The sequence below is a fragment of the Tupaia chinensis genome, unplaced genomic scaffold (assembly GCF_000334495.1).
Source record: "Tupaia chinensis unplaced genomic scaffold, TupChi_1.0 Scaffold000054_1, whole genome shotgun sequence".
In the NCBI taxonomy this organism is placed as follows: domain Eukaryota; kingdom Metazoa; phylum Chordata; class Mammalia; order Scandentia; family Tupaiidae; genus Tupaia; species Tupaia belangeri.
Window position 1 is genome coordinate 6,526,996 of NW_006159512.1, and position 20,493 is coordinate 6,547,488.

A 20,493-nucleotide genomic window follows, 5' to 3' on the forward strand; every position below is an offset into this window, starting at 1 on the left:
CTAAAGTGTTAAAATAATGACTGGTACAAAGTCAAGTTCAATGACTTTTAATAGTTACTGAAATAGACTGGGCCAGTGACAGTTGCACAGGCAGTAGGAAACTGCTATATGATACTGGATCCATATAGGAAGGGTTTAGGTTCAGATCCCAAGTGGACCTGAACACACCAGGCATGCTCACTGACTGACTAGAAAGCTGGAGGGAGAATAACAGAATCTCTCTCTCTCTCTCTCTTTATCGATAAATAAACTTTAAATAAAATAATTCTAGAAACAGAGACCTATTGGTCTTATCCCAGATTACAGAGTTATAGGTTTATTTAAGTTAAGCAGGTTAGATAGAGTTGAAATAAACATGTACTCACCTTACTAGGATCCTTATCTAATATCTTTTACCATGGAGTGTACTAAATGCCTTTTATGTAGCCTTTGCTCTTATTTGCATGTAAAGAACTGAAACTACAATGTGTAACTTTTCACTCATAGCAAAATTATACAAAACGTAAAGCCCGAAGACATTCTGAATTTCTCCCCAAGGCACAGAGGCTACAATGCAGGCACAAATAAGAGCTGCACACTGAGAAATTCAGAGCGCCTACCTTCCACAGGGATTGGACCAATGGACCCATGGCCATGGTACTCTTAGAAAATGCCACTCCTTTTGTCCCCACAGAATTCCATAGACCTTTTTAAAAGGGAGGAGGGGGTAAATACAAAGGCTAGGAGGCACCAGTGAGTGAAGGCAACAGTGTTTTATTAATCCATGTGATTAATCCAGCATACTAAGGAAGAGTCTTTACAGAATCAAAACTTGCATGGTTTTGTTCCACATGGATTAGAAAACACTGATGCATTCACTCACCAGTGCCTCCTTCCCTTTGTAATTGAGTTTTATTCTTTTGAATCTGGCAGGAACAAAGGAGAAAGAGTATTCTTATGAGGACCAGCAGCATAGACACTTTGACAAATGTCCTCCCCCACCTTCCTGGGAGACACTTCCTGAACGTCCCAAGAACTAAGCACTGGGTTTGTATTTGTATCATTTCCCCCTGAAAGCTGAACAACTGTAAACTACCCTCCAATTATAGATTTCTGTCAACCCATGAAAAGTGGTTTTCACCAAGGGGTGAAATGGCAAATCCCATCACAAGCCCTTTACAAGAAAGTGGTGAGAATGACACAGAAGTGTTCAAGGTTCCAGTGGGAACCACCCTTTCTTCTCAAGAGTGAGAAACCTGAAAAAGTGCTGTCATAATCTGAGAATTTTCTCACAAGCTGAGATGTGAGAGAAATGGAAGTTTTTGACTGTGCCAAAGTAAGAGGAAATCTTCAGAGAGGGAGTTACCCGTAAGGTTCAGTCAGGATTCTATAGCCTTCAGTCAGCTAAAATGTGATTCAGAAAACTGTGTGATATCTGAACAGAGACATTTTAAAGCCAATTCATCTCTTTTTATTTTATTTGGGATGAACAAAATATGCGTTCCCCAGGAAATTTCTGGCCTATAATACAGGACTCTCCAATCTTTGCAAGACTTTTCCAGAGAATGGGTTGGGCTCAGGTTGCTGCCGGTGCCCACAGTATAGTGGTTTACAGTAACAATCACAGAAACCTACTCAGACCACAGTGAGAGACATGAGAAGTATCTGGCCCTCATTTCAGGAAGGAGCAAATTGTAGCTTCCCAGTAAAACTGTACAAGTCAAGGTAAACAAATCCAGATCACCCTCTCATCTTCCTGCCTCTCACCTGCACATTTTCCCTTACCCCACAGCAAAGACTGAGGCCAACAGCTTAGAGGCCTCCCATGTGACATTCTGGGAAGACTTGGTTGATATCAATCAAGGCAGTTCACAAGAAAGCTGAACATTTATGAGACCTCCCTGTTAGAAATAATTCTACAATCCTGTAAGAACCCACATTTCTCTTATGTCTGCCCCCACTACTCCATATGCGGCTTGGTAGAATCAGCATTTAATAAGTATCATAGAACTCCTTAGCCAGCTACCTTATCCTTTAGGTAAGTTCCCCATCTCCCTTTTTGAAAACAATCACCCTGATGAATTTACTTGTATGTCACTCTGTAGCCAGGAGAGCACCCAGACATGATTCAGAAGTGTTAGCCGAATCTGTGGTCTGTGGCTTGCTCTGTTTTGTTCAGTCTTATCATATGGACTCTAAAGAGTATAATTTGTGTGTGTGTGTGTGTGTGTGTGTGTGTGTGTGTGTTTACATGCATATAAATGTGCACTTTTGTCTGCCTTTATGTTTGTGTTGATATAAATGTCTGGCTCTGAAGGCAACAGCAACAAGGAAGATAAGAGGTAAAAAGCCTTGACTTTTGACTATCACATCTTATTTTATTAAATTTTGATATCAACCTTCCCATTTAAAAAACAAATCATTCCTACAATATTCTTTTGAATAACTGAGTAACCACTGGTTGAATTGTTTTTTTTTTTAATTTAAAGGGACATTAGGTCATTCAGCCTTCTCCTGCTGCCGCTCTAGAGCAAAAGAGACTGACCCAGTGAAGTCAAGCAGCTTGCACAAGGTTACACAGCTAATAATTGAGCCAGACCTGGCTTACTGATGACCTCACTTCCTCTTCACTCTTCCAGTCTCAGCAGCTTTGTTTGAGTTCTATTATTCTACAAAAACTGTTCTTGACCATTTTTCCGAAAAAACCTTAGTTGTTAAAACAAATGCACATTCTCTCTCAATATATGTCTTAGTTGTCCTTCAGTATTTGATGTTGACTAAACTTTCCCTCCTTTAGAAATTCACAACTTCCTTTAAAAGTTGTAATAATCCTGATTATTGAATTGAAGTTTTTGTTCAAGTCTATTAGACAGAATAGCTTCCTTTGCTAACTTCTGCTCAGCTGATAAAAAATTAGATTTAGTTTCATAATATTTCATTTTCTCTTCTCTTCATTCTACTGGGGTTTGGTTTATTTAAAGCAAATTAGCTATTTAATCCCTACTTCTTATTTTGAGTAAATTTAGATTCGTCACTTTTGTTTGGTTGATTTGTTTTTGCTATAGGGTACATGTGCTTGCCAGAGAGACAAAGAGAAAGTGAGAAATCACCCATCAGGTGGGATGGTGACACCACAATCCCTTTTCCTCCACAATCCCTTTTCCTCCACAATCCCTTTTCCTCCTCTCTCCTCTCAGGATTCTGCACAATCATGCACATGTGCCTGGAGTGATTCTCAAGCTACTGGGTTTGGGACTTGAAATGTGAAACTGGCCATGTGGAATCCAGCCCCTTAACCTCCATGCCATCTGCTGACCCAAGATTTGTTGCTCTTAACCAGAGGGCTAGGTACCTTACAAGAGAAATGTTCTACCTATCTGCTAAAGGCAAGGTCTCAGTGCTCAGTCAGACAATGTAGACTCCTTTGTCCATTTACATCATCCTGGGCCTAGCATCTGACCTTGTGATAAAAAACACGAGAGAAAAAGCAGAGGCTGACACTCTACTGAATATGGAATAACATGGAAGCAACCTTGACCAAGAATTTCAAGTTTCTTTTGTGAATTAATTTTAACCCTTTTCACCTGCCATTTGCTAGGTAAAGCTGAGTGATAAAGTTCTCCACGGACTAAGCATAAGCAGCAATAAGTCTGAGATAGGTTACCACCACTAAAATGTTGGATGAAGTGTCAGTTAGCTTTTGCTACATAATAAGCAATAAAAAAGTGTAATTAGTTTACAAAAAAAACCTTGTTATTTCCCATGTTTCTGAGTTGACTGGTCAGTTCTGCTTTGCATCAACTTAGCTCAAGATGGATACTTCAGGATTAGCTCATTTGCATGTCTAACAATTGGCAGACCAGTTAGTCTAGAAGGGGACTTACTCATATGTCTCGGCTGTCTGCTAAGTAACAACCTTATGTTTCTTATTATCCAGCAAGATAGTCTGGGTAGAAGAGTTCCCAGAAGTAGAGGGCAAGCTCAATACATAAAAACTTGCAAATTCTCTATTTATATAATATTTCCTAATGTCACATTGGACAAGGCAAGTCATGTGGCCAAGCCAGATTCAAGGAGTGGAGAAATAAGTTCCACACCTTAATGATGGAAAGAGGGAAAACACGTTTCAAAGAGAGTTATATTCAAGAGACAAGTGAATTATTGTGGACATTTTTGCAATCTTGTACCATTTTGCTTTATCAAGTCCTAAAAAGAATAGAAATTTGAGAGATCCCAGACATATATGATGATGGGGGTTATTTAAGAAACAGGGAGAATGGGAAACAGCTGGTAGAAGCACTCCCAGGGTGATAGCAATTGAGCCAGACTAAGATGGCCATCTACAAAAGCCTCTCTTATGACTTCACTGTGATCTAGAAGGCCCTTCATAATCTAAATCCTGCTTGTCTCAATTCAAGACACTTTCTTTATTTTGGCCAACTTTAGTCTAATAGCTCTTTAAGAAAAAAAAAAAAAGAAGAAGAAAAAGAAAAAGAAGAATTATTTTATTTAACTTCACTTATTTATTTATTTATTTTAACTTGATCAGAGTGTTCATCAAAGGAAACTGACTAGATAAATTAAGATAAACCATCAAATGAATTACTCTGAAGTTGTAGGAAAAATGAATGAGGAGGCTCTCAATGCAACAATGTGAAGAGTCCAAGACATAACATGAAGTGAAGACAATAAGGTAGAAAAGCACTCACTTTCTTTTACTTAGAAAATGTGTTGAAGAATTCTCAAGAAGACACTGAAAGTGCTTTTCTGTGAGGGAAAGGGAAATAAAACAATTTCAAATAGGAGTAGGAGCAAAACTGCTCACTGTATATCTCTTTATATTTTTAGCTTTTGAACCATGTGAATGTATTATTCTCCCCTCAGGTTTTTTTTTTTTTTTAATAACAATGAATTTGAATGTGTGCCACAATGTGATTCTCAAAAGGCCCCATTAAAATTACATTACCCCAGGACATTGGAACTCTCATAAAAACTGACAAAACCTCTTAATAGCCCTGATATCTATTAATGTTTAACTTTATTAATATTCAAGTAAATAAATAAATGCATTCTTAAATAATACATAGTCTAAGAGAAAGTATAGTGGCAACCTGCTTTATCAATGGTCTTAAAAACCTCATTTTTCTTAAGTAATAAGTTGGACATGTAAATTAATTTACCCTTTCAGCTAAGTAAAATGGTTTGCAAAATGGAGTCTATGGAGAGCCACAAATTGTTGCAATAGACTAAAGTGTTAGCATTGTATAGAATAGAACTAATACAACCATACATCATTTGGACTTGTCACAAAATGATACTCTTTTGCTTGCCCCATATCAATTTATTTTGGAAAACTATCACTCTATTCTTCTCTCCCTCATACACACATATAAGCACATGTACATTTTGTGTAGTTTATATATAGCTGTCAATCAAACAATCTACCTCCTTTGTCTCAGGGTAACAAGAGTTGATTTAAGATATTCTCCATTCTCCCAGATACCAGGGGCAAACATGAGGCCCAATTTTAGTCAAAGTCATCAGATAAGGTGTAAGGTGTAAGGACTGTTTTGTTGTGGTGGTTGGTTTTGGTTTTTGAGAGAAATTTTTGCTATAAGGACAATTGTGCCCACCAAAGAGACAGTCAGAAAGTGAGAAACCACCCCCCAGGGGGGATGACCATGCCTCAATCCTTTCTCCTCCATTCTCCTCTCAGGATTTTGGGCATACACATACCCATACCCAGAGTGAGTTTTAAGCCGCTAAGTCAGGGATTTGAACCACGGTTGACTATGTTGGACTTCAGCAACATAACCATTATGCCATCTGCTGGTCCCAAGGCTTTCTTTACTTTTGAGATTATAAATTCTGAGAATTATATATGTCTATAGTTACCAGGTGACATTACTTTTTTTTTTCTGAAAATGAACCCAACATAAGAATATAGCCAACAATAAAAAAGAAATGCAATCACGATAATCTTGGTGAGCCCTGGATCCAGTCATTCCTTGAGTCAATTCACCCCTTGTATTTGCCAACTTAATGAGCCAATAAATTCCCTCTTCTGTTGCCATTTTGAGCCACGGTTCACGTGTTCTTCAATAAAGTCTTTCTTATTTTTACCTATGCTTATTTCAGAGTTTCTTTGGAAATTCTTACCTTTTTTGATAATATTTCTTAATTTACCTGGAAAATGTAGAAAAGGTAGACTATTTAATTTAAAGGATTCAGAGAAATTCTTCATGTGGCCAATGAATCGGGAACAGGGTACAGCAGTTCTTTCATGATGAGAGCTGGGCTGTAGAGTAGAGGAGAAAAATACACAAAATAAAATTAAGTTTGTGACTCCAGAAATATCTATGTCACCTACCATTTCTGCTTCCCTAAACGAGTAATATTTTTGAAGTATGTTTTATTCTTTCTTCTTTAAATGAAACCACCCCCCAAACAATTACAATTGATTCCAGTTACCTATAAATAAACATCCCATTCATAGTCAGGTCTAATTAACTTATCTCCATTCAAAAATGTATTATTGATTTACACTATGTGCCAAACACTGTCTAGCTACTGAGAATACAAGATACAAGAGATAAAGTCCTTGCCCTCATGAAATTGACATTTCAATGAAGAGTAAAAAATAAACAAATATCCTTATAATACATCAGATGATGATTCTATTGCCAATATGATAAACAAGACAAGGTTAAGGAAAATGGGAAAATGTTGACAGTAATGCACTAATTTATAGAATTAAGTTGCGACTTCTCAGACTGGGAGACAGTAGAACGAAGTCTCAGAAGCAGAGAGAAAGTAGTCATGTGATGTCAAGTAAAGGTCATTTGTGCGCAGAGAACAGTCAGAGTGTCAGAGGATGAAGGTACAGGTAACAAAGGGGTTAGGAAATGGAGAAGCAGAAACTCTCAAGTCAAGCTTTGTCATCTTGAAATAACCAAAACAGAAAATAGAGGAAAAAGAGTTACAAAGATATTGAACAAATAACATGAACTAAGACCATAATTAAGAACAATCTTATTAAAAGAAACTCATTAAACATGCAGACAATACCAATTGCCTTCTGGTGTTGTGCGTAACTTTTATTGTGTGAATATAATGGAATATGATCAATTTTGATGTTGCATATCATGATTTGAATATTGGATATTATTATGTAGATAGAATTGTTTGATATTACGAATATTGTGTCTTCAGAGAAGCATTAACTTCCTGTGTCTATAAGAGAACTACCAGCTCACATGTGGGATAGGATCTTAACTAAAGACTGAGGTTTTCATAGTGTTATTCCAGGTATCCTTTTTATGCTCCACTCCTTACCCATTCTCTGAGGAAAAGGCTCCTGTCTCAATGCAGAAACTATAAATTGAGTGGGAGGGTTCCAGAAGAGCACCTGAGTGGAAACTCTCCCTTTATCATGACTATAGACCAAGCTAAATAAAAGAGATATGTCCTCCCGTTTTTTTGGCCATAGAGTATGTGTGTTCACCAGAGAGAGACAGAGAGAAAGTGAGAAGTCACCTCCCAGAGAGAGTGTCCATGCCACAATTCTTTCTCCCTCAATCTCATCTTGGATTTGTAGGCATGCATGCACACATGCCTGGCATGATTTTTCAGCCACGAGGTCCAAGACTTGAAACAGGGTCTGTCATGTGGGACTCCAGAACCTTAACCATCAGGCCACCCAAAAAAATACTGAAATTCAATGATATAAGAAGCTGATAAAGACTCATGGGTTTTTTTTCACAATTCACATTTTCCATGAAATTTTTGAAGGCTTCTATATTTTCATGATTTGGTTAACCCCACTGCCCACCTGAAGCTATCTATGCACAGACAAACTTGGAGGTTCAGAGCAGGGGCTGTAGAATCATTCCAAATGGAATCATGAGGTCCAAATCTCATCTATACCTCCCTCCATCTATATGAGCCGGGGTGACTCATCCTCTTGATTCCTTAAGTTCTATCTTTGCAAAATGGGGCTAATGTTACCTCACAACAATCATTATCTCCATTTTACAGATGAAAAACTAAGTAATTTACCAAGGCTATACAAGTAGTAAGTACTGAAGCAGGTCTTAAATCCACTCTCACTTACTCCAAAGTCATGTTCTTCACTTCACACATAGCTGCAATCCTGACCTGGTGTTGGCACAACCAGAAATCCACATATCCAAACCAAAACCCAGAAAGTTACCCTGGCCTTCTATCTCCCCTGGGTTCCCAGTCCTACTCATGACCGAATTCTATCAATCCTACCCTCTCAATGTCCTCCAGACTCATTCCATCCTCTACAATTTTCTGCCGTCTATTAGCTTCTCCACTCATATCCCTGCTAATCACCTCTATGGAATTCTCTTTCAGGTCATCCTTTTAAAATCCAAGCCTGAAAATGGCATTTGCCTTCTTAATAGTGTTCAATGGTTTCTCCTCATTAAAATGGTAAACTTCAAACTACCATGCATGAAAATCATCTGGAGAACATACAAAAATGCAAACTGTCTAGGGTATAGCAGAAATGTGCACCACTAACAATCATCAAAGGTGACTGATTCAAATGATAAGTAGCTTTTTGTAACTCAAAGGGTGGCCTTACTAACATCACCTGGCAACCTGTTAGGTATAGATATTCTCTAGTCCCACCTGAGTTCTACTGAATCAGGATCTGAATTTTAACAAAGTTCCCAGCAGATCCGTAGCACATTAAAGATGTAGACCACTCTTTGGTCTAATGGATCAAATATGAAATCCTTTCAATGGTATAAGAAGCTGATCAAGACTCATCTATTTATTCCATCCCCCCTATCTCACAGAACTCTCTTCCCTGTGATTTAAGTATGACTAAGCCACCAAAAAGCTAAGGCAGTGACCCCCATCATCTCATCTCAAAGCATGAGCCACTTTGCTTCATGGATCCAAGTTAAGTCAAGTTGAATAGAGTTAACTTATGTCTTAAAAAATATTTCAGCAAGCAGCAGTAGCACAGGAGGTAGGGCAACACTGTGTGATACTGGGGCCACTTGGGAATGTCCTGGATTCAGTTCTCTGGTTAATATGAACATACTGGGCATATCTTCAGTCCTCCCATGATCCCAGCTGTCTGAAGGACTCAGCTGGGTGAAGAGATATCAAAATGTATAAAGACCTTCTCAGAGATCCATCTCTCTTTCTCCCTCTCTCTCAATAAATAAACTTTAAAAACTGTATTTTTAAATACAGTATTATATTGAAGGTCTACCTTTCATCAAGATATGATTTAATTGGAATGAAAAAAGGCGGAAAATGTGAATGGAGAAGAGACCATCCATGTCATGGGCCAGGTACATTTTACTCCCTAAAACACTAAACATTTCATCATTGGTCAGGGAGGAGGATACTGAATCTTGTCTGTGAAGACCTTGTTGCTTTCAGTATTTACTGCCTGAAGTCAAACCCATAGTCTATTTATTAAAGTACAAACCCACTTTTTTTGTTGTTAAGAGCAAACTTTCACCACAAAGATAAAAGAACAGTAAATATTGATCTTCTTGATGGATGGTGCACCTCACGCCACAGGCCACTCAAGCATCTGCTCATTACTGCCCAGCCCTCCTCTTTGTCGGGAAATAATGCCAAGTGGCCTTGTGTGCTATTGGCTGCAGATCGCAAATATTTAAAAGAAATAAATTTCTCAGAATGAAAAGCACCTTTCTTTGTTATCTAACCCTCTTTCCTCCCAAGTCATGTTGATTTTGAGGCTGTGCGCACTCCCAGCACCTGTACTTTTCAATTGTTTGTTTGCCAAGATCACTGTGGTTTTCTTGTTTGGTTTGGGGAACCATTCTAAGTACAGTAGCCAATACTGCTGGATTTTCTTTCTCTCTTGGCAATGTCAAGTGAAGTGTGTGCTTCAAGATCCCTAGCAGCAACTGTCATTAGAAGACATAAAAAGACAGGAAAGGAAATCGGAGCTCATCTATTGGAGAATTTCTCCCATATAATAATAAAAAATATAACACCACTGTAGACCAAAAGTAAAAGTGTAGATTTCCTCAATTGCCTTATTATTTGCTAAGCTGGTTTTGCTGGAATCCAGAACCATTCTTTAGTGTAACATTAAGACCTGAACAATAAGAACACAAAATACAAAAATGGCACTTCAGCAAGTAGAAATCAAGCTGTGATTGAGAATGGCCATGTAGAATACTAATCCAAAGATCTAAATATAATTATTAAATAAAACTATTGTTTCTTCTACATAAAGCAGTGTCTATCTGATGTAGTGGTCTTGCTCAAGGCTCTTCATCTCGTCCCACTGAGCCACATGCAATATAGTGTTAGAGGGTAATAAAGGGCTGCCAATCACTGTGATCTGACCAAAGTAGATTAAAAAACTGGGTTTAGTTACAAGTGATTTGTGTGTAAAGCTTTAGACCCTTCTCTTATCCTAATGTGAATTCTAATCCAGAGTGCTATAGCCACTACCATGTGATAGGACATTTGACACTTTTCATTTCCTTATATTACTTAATTATGTTTGCATGGAAAAGTATTTAGGATCCATACATCTCCAACATTTTTTTTTTAATTTACCACCCAGGAGAGAAAGAAACATCCTCAATAGCTTCCCATGCCACGGTTTCCTTCCCCACCCTAGCCTTCCCAACCAGCATCATGGCATGTGTGTCCATTACAGGTCCACCAGGGAACCAAGCCCACAATCTTCCATACAGATCCAGGATTGCTCAAGCAGCATGTTACCACTGTGTACTGAGCCAGCCCTACTTCTCCAATTCTTGATCTATATAGTTTGGGCAAGGCAATACCCCAATCTGAGTACTTCAATACATTCTATTCTATTAGCTGCAGATACTGCAGTTCAGAACTCCAGTCCAGAGTGGGGTGTAATAAGATATTGTTAAGATATCCAACACTGAAGTTTGTGAGAGATCGCAGACATGAGTTACTGTAGCTATCTTAACAGCATGGTGCTAACATCTTTTGCTTTTAAAATACTTTTCTGATAAGACAGATTGAGCTGGTGACCAGTTCTTTTTGCCTTTTCTGTCTTGTGCCCCAGAGGTCTATATTTATGAAATGAGGGTTCAAACTATAGCCTTGTTCATGGAAGTTTATTTCATTCTAGGTAGCACTAATCAGTCCTGATAAGGATGATACTGATAAGTATGCCACCTACTCTACCTTAGTTGGCATAATTTTTCAACTTGCTGAATTGAAAAACCCTAGATAATTTACTTATGCCTACAACGAAAGAGATGTTGGGTCAGTCAAGTAGCCTAGTGGTTAGGGAGCCAGATTCCCTGACTATAGTTCAAATCCTGGTCCTGATGGCTTGAAGAATACACTGGGCACTTGTGCTTGCAAGCTCAAAATCACAACAGGATAGAGAAATGGAGCAGAAGGGATAATAGCATGACCGTGTCCCACATCCCATGGGGGAAGGTACTTGCTCTCTCTCTCTCTCTCCCCCCACTGTCTGTCTCTCGTGAGCACAAGGGTCCTCTGGAAAAATAAAATAAAATAATTTCATAACTAATAATCTTGGTGTAGATTTTCTTTCATTATGTCAGGCACCCAAGTAAGCCCTATCAATGTGCAAATTACTACCTTGCAGTTCTAGCAAATTTTCATTTTTTTTCTTTTTAAAATAATTATCTACACCTATATTTCTCTCTAGATAGATAGATTGATTGATAGACTTAGGATTATATTATATGGATATACATTGCTTTTTATACATTTTGAAAATCACACTTAATTTCCAATGATTAGTTCTTGCTCTTATCATCACTTTTTTATAGAGCATCCTAGTCTCAGTTGATGGATGTTCCACCGTCTCTTACTTCTCTCTGAGTGTTTGGATTTGCCTTAATGGTGTGTATTATTTATCCCCCTGCATTGTTTCAGTGTCCCCTGAGCGCCTCTCTTCTATGTGTTTTTGTTTACCTCATGTTAAAGGATCCTGGAGAGCCTGAACTGCTCACTCATATTTAATAGTAAAGTACAGAAGGGCTGACAGTGAATCCAGACTCACTTGTCAGGTCTCACTGACTAGTGGGCTCTCCTACAACATGAGGAGACAGGGAGCCCGTCTTCCCAGTGACAGATCCCTCAATGTCAGAAAGTGAGGGCTTTTTTCTGGCATTTTCTCCAAATATAGGCCCAACCAGGATTCACTGATAGCAGACTGATAGCATTCTGGGAACGGAGCAGGAGGAAAAGGCCTGAGGATCCAACAGGCCAGCATATAAAATGTCAAGAACCCGTAATTGGAATTCCCACCCTATCCTTGAGTTGGGAGCGTCTTTGACTTAATTTTTCCAGAGAATGCATGTACCTTTGTCCTGATACTGCTGAACAAGCCAACAGTAAGTGGAATTCTGTCTCTGGCCTCTTGCTAGCCCTTGTTTTAACCCTTTTGCCCACCCCCTGATTTTTTGGGTCATTGGAAAAATCATGATATCTTTTTCTATGCAAAAATGTGTCATAACTTTTCTGAAAACCCATAAAAGATAATGAGGAACTCTCACAATCCAGGTTTCTTATGGGTATCATGAATCAATTCACCTCTTGTCAAGCCACTATATAGACTTGCTTTGGGAATCACTCCATTCTAAGTTGGTTTTCAATCTTTAACCAAATTTATGAATTTCAAAAAAAACTATTGAAATAGCTTCGTGATGTAGTCTCCTCTGTCTTTAACTTTGTGAGTGAAGGCATTTTGTCTTAAAACAGTGCTTTTCAATCTTTTTCAAAAATCATGTGGGACATAGAAGATATATTTACAACTTGTAAGGACCACCGGGGTACATGGATGAGGCAATTCAAGGCTAAAGTCATCTGACCTGATCCAACCTGACTATCTCAGCCCCCGCAAGGTCACCAAGAAGGCTAAATGGATTAACACCTCTGTCTACCTGCAATGTTTGAATCATACCATTTGGAAAGCTCTGCTCTATCACTAATGTCATGGAGTTTGGAGAAAGGAGAGATAAATGTGGTCAGTCTGCCATGTTCAACCAGACACCCAACACTATCCACTTGCATATACAATGTAGGTTAAATTATTTTGCTTTCCCTGTTGATATCCATCTCACTGTCTTGGAGTTTCCATGCAGATATTTTAAAAAGCATATCCTTAATATCTTTTACCAGGAACACCACAGACACCAACTAATCTCTATGATTGTTCTTCCTGGAAATAGCAAAGACAATACTTATTATCACACCAGCACCACCAAAGGCAAATACCTGGCCCTGTAATAAATCACTTATATCACAGGAGCCTAGAGCATAGACACATTCAGTCTTTTTCCCAGTGATTGAAGAGAGAGGAATTCTACCCCAGCCAATGAAACCAAATTGTGGTGAAGACAAAGAAAATAACCTAAAAGATGCTAATTATACAGTTTGATGAAGCAGTATAACACAGTGTTCAATCCGTGACCTTGAGGATTAATTAATCGTACCTTAGGTAGAATCCTGCCTCCACCACTTAATGGATATGTGATTTTGGAAAATTACTCCACCTCTATAAGCTTCAATATCCTCATCTGGATAATTAAATTTAATAATAATTCTATCATTGTGAATATTTAAGTGGGAAAGAAACTGCAAAATATCTGGCATTGAGGTAGCGAGAGAATGAGTGGGAAGAAAATATCAATGAAAGTTGAAAGGGAAAAGATAAGCTTTCCAAAAACAACAACAATAAAAATCTAGGGTCTTAGGAAAAACAGAAACAGAGAAGAGAAGAGGTCAGGGCATGGTTTCTACACGTACAGACACTTCAGTCCCCACCATCCATAGAAAAACAGTATATATCTATCATCTATCTATCTACCTTCACTCACACACACACACACACACACACACACATACACACACACACACACACACACACACACACACACACATTTCTCAGTAGCATCAGAGATCCTAATACGGATAGTAGTTCTAGGAATTAGCCTCCTGATGTTGTTTTCCAGAAGTATAAAATTACTATCTCCATTCAGATAGGATCAGACTTCCTTATCTATTGTTAGCACTCTTTACAATACCATAAATAAAAATGCAACTATCTCCCATCTCATCATCTGTCTTGCTTAGATAGCAGCAGCCCACACTGTAAAAAAGAGCCCAGAGCCATAGTTGGAGAATAATTCATTGAAGATTTATTATGCACCCCAATATGTCAAGTGAAAAAAAATTACTAAAGTGGGAAAAATATATAAAATAGGTCAAAAACTCCTTGACAGTTATTAATATACATATTATTCAAACTAAAGATGTTACCTCTCAAGAAAATATAAAACTCAAGTTCCTTCCAGGTTCTCCTTAGTAGTAGGTTTTGGATCATACTTGGACAAAGGAATCATAATTCAATTATCCAATGATTTATTACAAAACATTTTGCCTGCACTGGATATTTGGATGTGTAAACATCAGAGTATTACACTCCCTCTCATCCAGGCTTCGCATTTCAGATTTCATTAGCCAAGAAAGCCAGGTTTATTTATAATAAAGTTAAGCCCTTCAAACCACTGACCATGGAAACCAGATTTTGAAATAATTCAGATTTGTGTTTCTGTTCTTTCTAATTAAGGGTAATATCGGGAAGCACAGACAGTGGGTAGCATTGTTCGAGCACCATGGATTTAAGCAAGAAAATCTGATTATCAGCTCATGTCAGAAGCCAAGCGATAATGCAGCTTAGCATTCGCTTGGGCTTTTTCTTTGGCCAAAAGATAATTACCGTTCGTGAGGCCTTACGTAAGTGTATCTAATATCTAAGGCCCTAAAATTTATGAATAGCAAAAGCACACAATAGGCAAAGAAGAATTACTGTATTTATTATTTCTATGGCTTGTTCCACCATGATAATTTCATTATCTAGCAAAGTCGAACCTCTAAAATCAAAGTATAATTTCTTAAAGGACAAGAAGTTAAATATGCTGGCAAGGTTTTCTGCCCAATTTCCTCTATTGAAAGTTATTTCTAACAAATAAGAACTAGACTAACCAGAATTTTAATAGGAAATTTACCAAAGAAGATTCAGAGTTACCTATTGAGGTCATTACACAAATAGATGTTAAGCTTCTGTAAGAATTTTTTTGTTAATAAACCATTATTTCTCAATCTTGTTCTGCTGATAATAAGTGTACTGCTTCCTACCAACCAATAGAAAATCTGAAACTTGACAAGTACTTTCTGGTAAAAGCAGGATCACGTCAGAATAAGTATTGCTGAATACAAACAACTTGAGTATATGTCACAAAGAATTCATGCTGGGAATTCAGATGAGAACTTTTTGGAGTTATGTTTGGTGTGTAAAACCAAACCTATTTATGAAGATAAATAAAATCAAGTTGTGAAACTTTCAAGTTAAGTTTGCTGAGATCTTCTAAACCATTAAGAAGCAACTGCTTTGGGAGAAAGACAAGTAGCACCTATGTCCTTATCTACAGATTTGTATTTGTTTAGGAAAAAAAATTGTTTTATTGTTCGTTATATTCAAGCAGCAGTAACATTTTATTGGGTACCTACTATAGATAATCATTGCTTTAAACAGTTTAGACACCGTAACTCATCAAATCCTCATAATAATCATATGAAATCAGTACTTTATTATCCCCATTTTACAGATGAAGAAAATGAGTTACAAAGAGGTTAAATAATTTACCTGCTGGATCCAAATTTTATATAAAGGTTACTTGATTTTATTCATCCTTGTAATTAGAGTTGCTTTTAATCTGTCAGCCTACAAACTTCTAGTCCAAGGGATCCCCCACCCCCTACCCCAGGTTCCTAAAATTTATTCTGTGAGATAAATACGCAGGCTGTTTATATTACTGTGATGCTCACTGACATCATCCTGAAATAAACAAAAAGGAAATAAACAAAAATAGACTATCAGATAGTGAACTGGATCCATCAGATGGTGTATTAGAGTCATCAGAGGAGTTGCACTGCTGGCTCAGGCACTTTCCATCAGCTCCCCAGGCTTGAGCAAATCACTAAACTCTATGTACAGCAATAAACAAATGTGAACAATATTCTTTTTCCTGTCTCTATCCCAAGGTTCTTGCGACACTATGGATAATCTGAAAGAACTTTGAGAAAGATGGAGTACAGTATGGAAGTGAGGCATATTGCAGGACAATGCAATTGGCAAAGATTGGAAGCAGAGGATGAAGGTGTCAAAAGCAAAGCTCTTAAAGCCAATCATCAGCACATGCCCCACTTTCCCCCACTCTTCTTACCTCTTACTAAATGTATTTGAGGGAGAGTAAAGAAAGGGAGAGAACAGTAGGGTACAATGATGATGAAAATGAGGACAACGACAACAATAATAAATAGGTTTACTCATCAGAACAGAGAGGCAATGTGTGCCGTAGACCACAGAACAGACTTTGGAGCTGAATCTTCCAAGTTGAAACCTAGATCTACCACTGGGCAAATTGTTTTACCTTTCTTTGCTCAATGTACTCATCTGTAAAATGTGATAATAATAGTCCCTACTTGTTTGGATAGTTACACCAACTCAATGACAATATTTATAAAGAATTTGGAATAGTCTGGCAGGGTCACTACTTTATATATACATTTGAGAGGTGTGAATATTAGTGTAACATTGTACGGTGACAGATGCCTTTAATTCTTTGGTTCTTGTACTATAGGTTAAAAGCTGGAATCATGACTTCTCTTTGTTTCTATTTTCTATCCAAATTAAAAACTAGTGATTTATTTTCTACTTTGGCCAAACTATAACAGGAAATTATATTGCATAATTTATGTGGCTGATAGCACGTATCTCCAATTGCTTTTATATTTTAGTAACAAATATCTTTGAGCATTGTACATTGAACTATATTAGACTATCAGAACTTTAGAATTTATGGGGGCTATATTTATGGGGGCTATATTTATGGGGGCTATTGGAACTTTAGAATTTATGAGGGCTATATTATATACTATGGCAGTAATAGTAGAGGACAAAATAATCAAATCAGTAGCAGTTACAAAGCAATAGGAAAAGAAGAATCAGATGAGCAGTGTAGCTTCTGCCCCTGAATTCTTGGCCTTAGAAATCATGGTTGAGATCTGGTAACTAAATTTACCAAAACCCAGTCAACTATTCTGGAGTGAGAAGAATCATGGGGGGTGGGAGACCTGCATTCAAAGAGAGAGCCCAGAATATTACACTGCTGATAGTTCAGCATTGCACATAATGATGGTGTAGCAAACAGATTCAAAATTTTTCACTCCCTTTTTGTATTGTATTCTCCATATTTTTCAGACTAGACATTGAGAAACTGAAGATCCAAACCAAAATTTTTCTACTAATATAATGTCAGCTTTGATTAAAAATGGTAATGAGATACTAGCACTACCCTGACACCAAAGCCAAAGACACTGTAAGAAAAATATAGACCAATATCCCTGAAGAATATTAATGCAAGAACCCTCTACAAAACACTAGCAAACTTAACTCAAGCTCATATTAAAAGGATTATACACCATGACCAAGTGGGATTTATTTCTGGAAATGCAAGGGTGGTTCAACCTGTGAAAATCAATCAATGGAAACACCATGTTAACACAATGAAAGACAAAATTTACATGAGCATCTTCATTAATGCAGAAAAGTATTTGACAAGATTTAACAAACTTTTTATAAAAACATTCAAAAACTAGAAATCAATTGCTTTTATATTTTAGTAACAAATATCTTTGAGCATTGTACATTGAACTATATTAGACTATCAGAACTTTAGAATTTATGGGGGCTATATTTATGGGGGCTATTGGAACTTTAGAATTTATGAGGGCTATATTATATACTATGGCAGTAATAGTAGAGGACAAAATAATCAAATCAGTAGCAGTTACAAAGCAATAGGAAAAGAAGAATCAGATGAGCAGTGTAGCTTCTGCCCCTGAATTCTTGGCCTTAGAAATCATGGTTGAGATCTGGTAACTAAATTTACCAAAACCCAGTCAACTATTCTGGAGTGAGAAGAATCATGGGGGGTGGGAGACCTGCATTCAAAGAGAGAGCCCAGAATATTACACTGCTGATAGTTCAGCATTGCACATAATGATGGTGTAGCAAACAGATTCAAAATTTTTCACTCCCTTTTTGTATTGTATTCTCCATATTTTTCAGACTAGACATTGAGAAACTGAAGATCCAAACCAAAATTTTTCTACTAATATAATGTCAGCTTTGATTAAAAATGGTAATGAGATACTAGCACTACCCTGACACCAAAGCCAAAGACACTGTAAGAAAAATATAGACCAATATCCCTGAAGAATATTAATGCAAGAACCCTCTACAAAACACTAGCAAACTTAACTCAAGCTCATATTAAAAGGATTATACACCATGACCAAGTGGGATTTATTTCTGGAAATGCAAGGGTGGTTCAACCTGTGAAAATCAATCAATGGAAACACCATGTTAACACAATGAAAGACAAAATTTACATGAGCATCTTCATTAATGCAGAAAAGTATTTGACAAGATTTAACAAACTTTTTATAAAAACATTCAAAAACTAGAAATAGAAGGCATTACCTCAACTTAATAAAGGCTATATATGAAAAGTCCAGAGAAAGACTGATAGCATTTTCTTTAAGATTGGGAATAAAACAAGGATACCTGCTCCCACCATATCTAGTCAACATTGTGTTCAACATTATATTGAAAGTCTTAGGAAGACAATTAGGCAAGAAAAAAATTTCAAACATATTAATTGGAAAAGAAGAAGAAAAAATTATCCATGTTCATAGATGAAATTATCTTGTATGTAAAAAACCCAAACCCCCCCACCACACACACACACAAAAAAAAAAACTGTTAGAACAAATAACCAAATTCAACAAAGATACAGGATAGAGAATGAACACACACACAAAAAAGCTACATTTTACATACTAATAATGAACAATATGAAAAGGAAATTATGAAAACAATTCTGTGTGTTTAAAGGTCTGTGTTTAAAGGTTACCATATTTGCTCAGATTGGTTGCTCTCCACACATCAATTTCAATTTTTTTCCCACCAAAATAAACTCATACTTTAATTCAATTTTTCCACAAATTTCTTGTAGTATCCTCATATAAGTTTTATTAAGTAGTCAAATTTACAGAAACAGAAAGTAAAATAACAGTTACCAGTTGCTAAGGGGACAAAAAGTGAAGAGTTGTTTAGGGGCATAAAATTTCATTTTTTCAAAATGAAAAAGTTCTGTAGAGCTGGTAGACAACAATATGAATATATTCTACTACATATATTCATACATTTAAAAAATAGTTAAGATAATAAACATCATGTTGTGCATTTTTACCACAATTAAAAATCCATAAATAATTAAATAATGGTACTGTAAAAAAAATAAAAAGCAAGTGCCCAAAATGGATCTTGTAGCTTTTCATGAGTACAAAGTAGACAGGGTCAGGTGGAAGAGATATGATAGAAAACCTAGACCAGTGAGTACCTAACATAGTGGCTCCTACACTCTCCAGCTGACATCTTCACAGACACACCAATGAACAGGCATTGATGCTGTAGACCAGATTTACTCTGTAGTTCTATCACTTCATGTTCATTCTGATTACTTTTTTTAATTGCCAAAAGGTATGTACATGTACCAGGAAGAGAAGAAGAGGGAGAAAGCACCCTCCAGTGAGGCATAGTCACATAATCCCATCTTCTTCATTTCTGCATCCTGTCAGGATTTGGGGCACATCCACACATGCACTCCACATATTTTTCAAACCACTCAGGGCTAGGATTCAAATCACAGTTGACCACATGCAACCTGGCTCCCTTAACCACTAGACTTTGGGGTTGGACCTGTTTTGGTTACTTGTTAATCAGTTCCCCATACCTTATTGCTCTTGCATCTTTCTTATTTTTGTCTTTTTGCATATATTCTGGGAGATTTTTTGCAACATTTTCCTGTAATCTTTTATCGAATGTTTTACTTTCAGACTCACATATATAAACTCTGTTTGATGATGGCTTCTTTTTAAAGAACATAAGTATTCTTATTTCATGGATTTCCTCAGAATCCTCAGGGGAGGGGCCAGCAGGTGGCATGGTGATTAAAGAGCTGGACTCACATGTGGCCAGTCATGGTTTGAGTCCCAGACCTGGAGGCTTGCTTTTTCACTTTCCCTCTCTCTCTGGTCAAATAATATTAATAATAATAATAATAAATACTAATTATGTGTTCTTTCAGAGCGAATATTTTTTTCCAGTTGCTGAATTACGTCTATTTCCTTCAATGCCAGTTTCTCTATTGTGTCTTCTTAATCCTTGTCTTTTGTGTGATTGGTTTTCCTTACATTCTGAAAGTGAATAATAGTGAGTGGGTTGCCTCTCTCTGAGTGCAGATGTGATTCCCTTGTTAAAGAATTCAAGGCTTGGGAACCAGCAGTTAGCGTAATGGCTGTCGCTGGATTTCCACGTAGTCGACCCCCGTTCGC

At 37.2% G+C, this 20,493-nt stretch overlaps 1 protein-coding gene across 4 annotated transcripts in view; it reads right to left on the minus strand.

Annotated features, from left to right (window-relative positions):
• CUNH12orf42 (chromosome unknown C12orf42 homolog) overlaps positions 1-20,493 on the minus strand; it is a 174,272-nt gene that overhangs the window by 71,018 nt on the left and 82,761 nt on the right. For all 4 annotated transcript variants that reach the window (XM_027775970.1, XM_006141405.1, XM_006141406.2 and 1 more), the window contains exon 4: positions 6,166-6,277. In XM_027775970.1, coding sequence (XP_027631771.1) covers positions 6,166-6,277 — 112 coding nt within the window. The remainder of the gene's footprint in view (positions 1-6,165; positions 6,278-20,493) is intronic.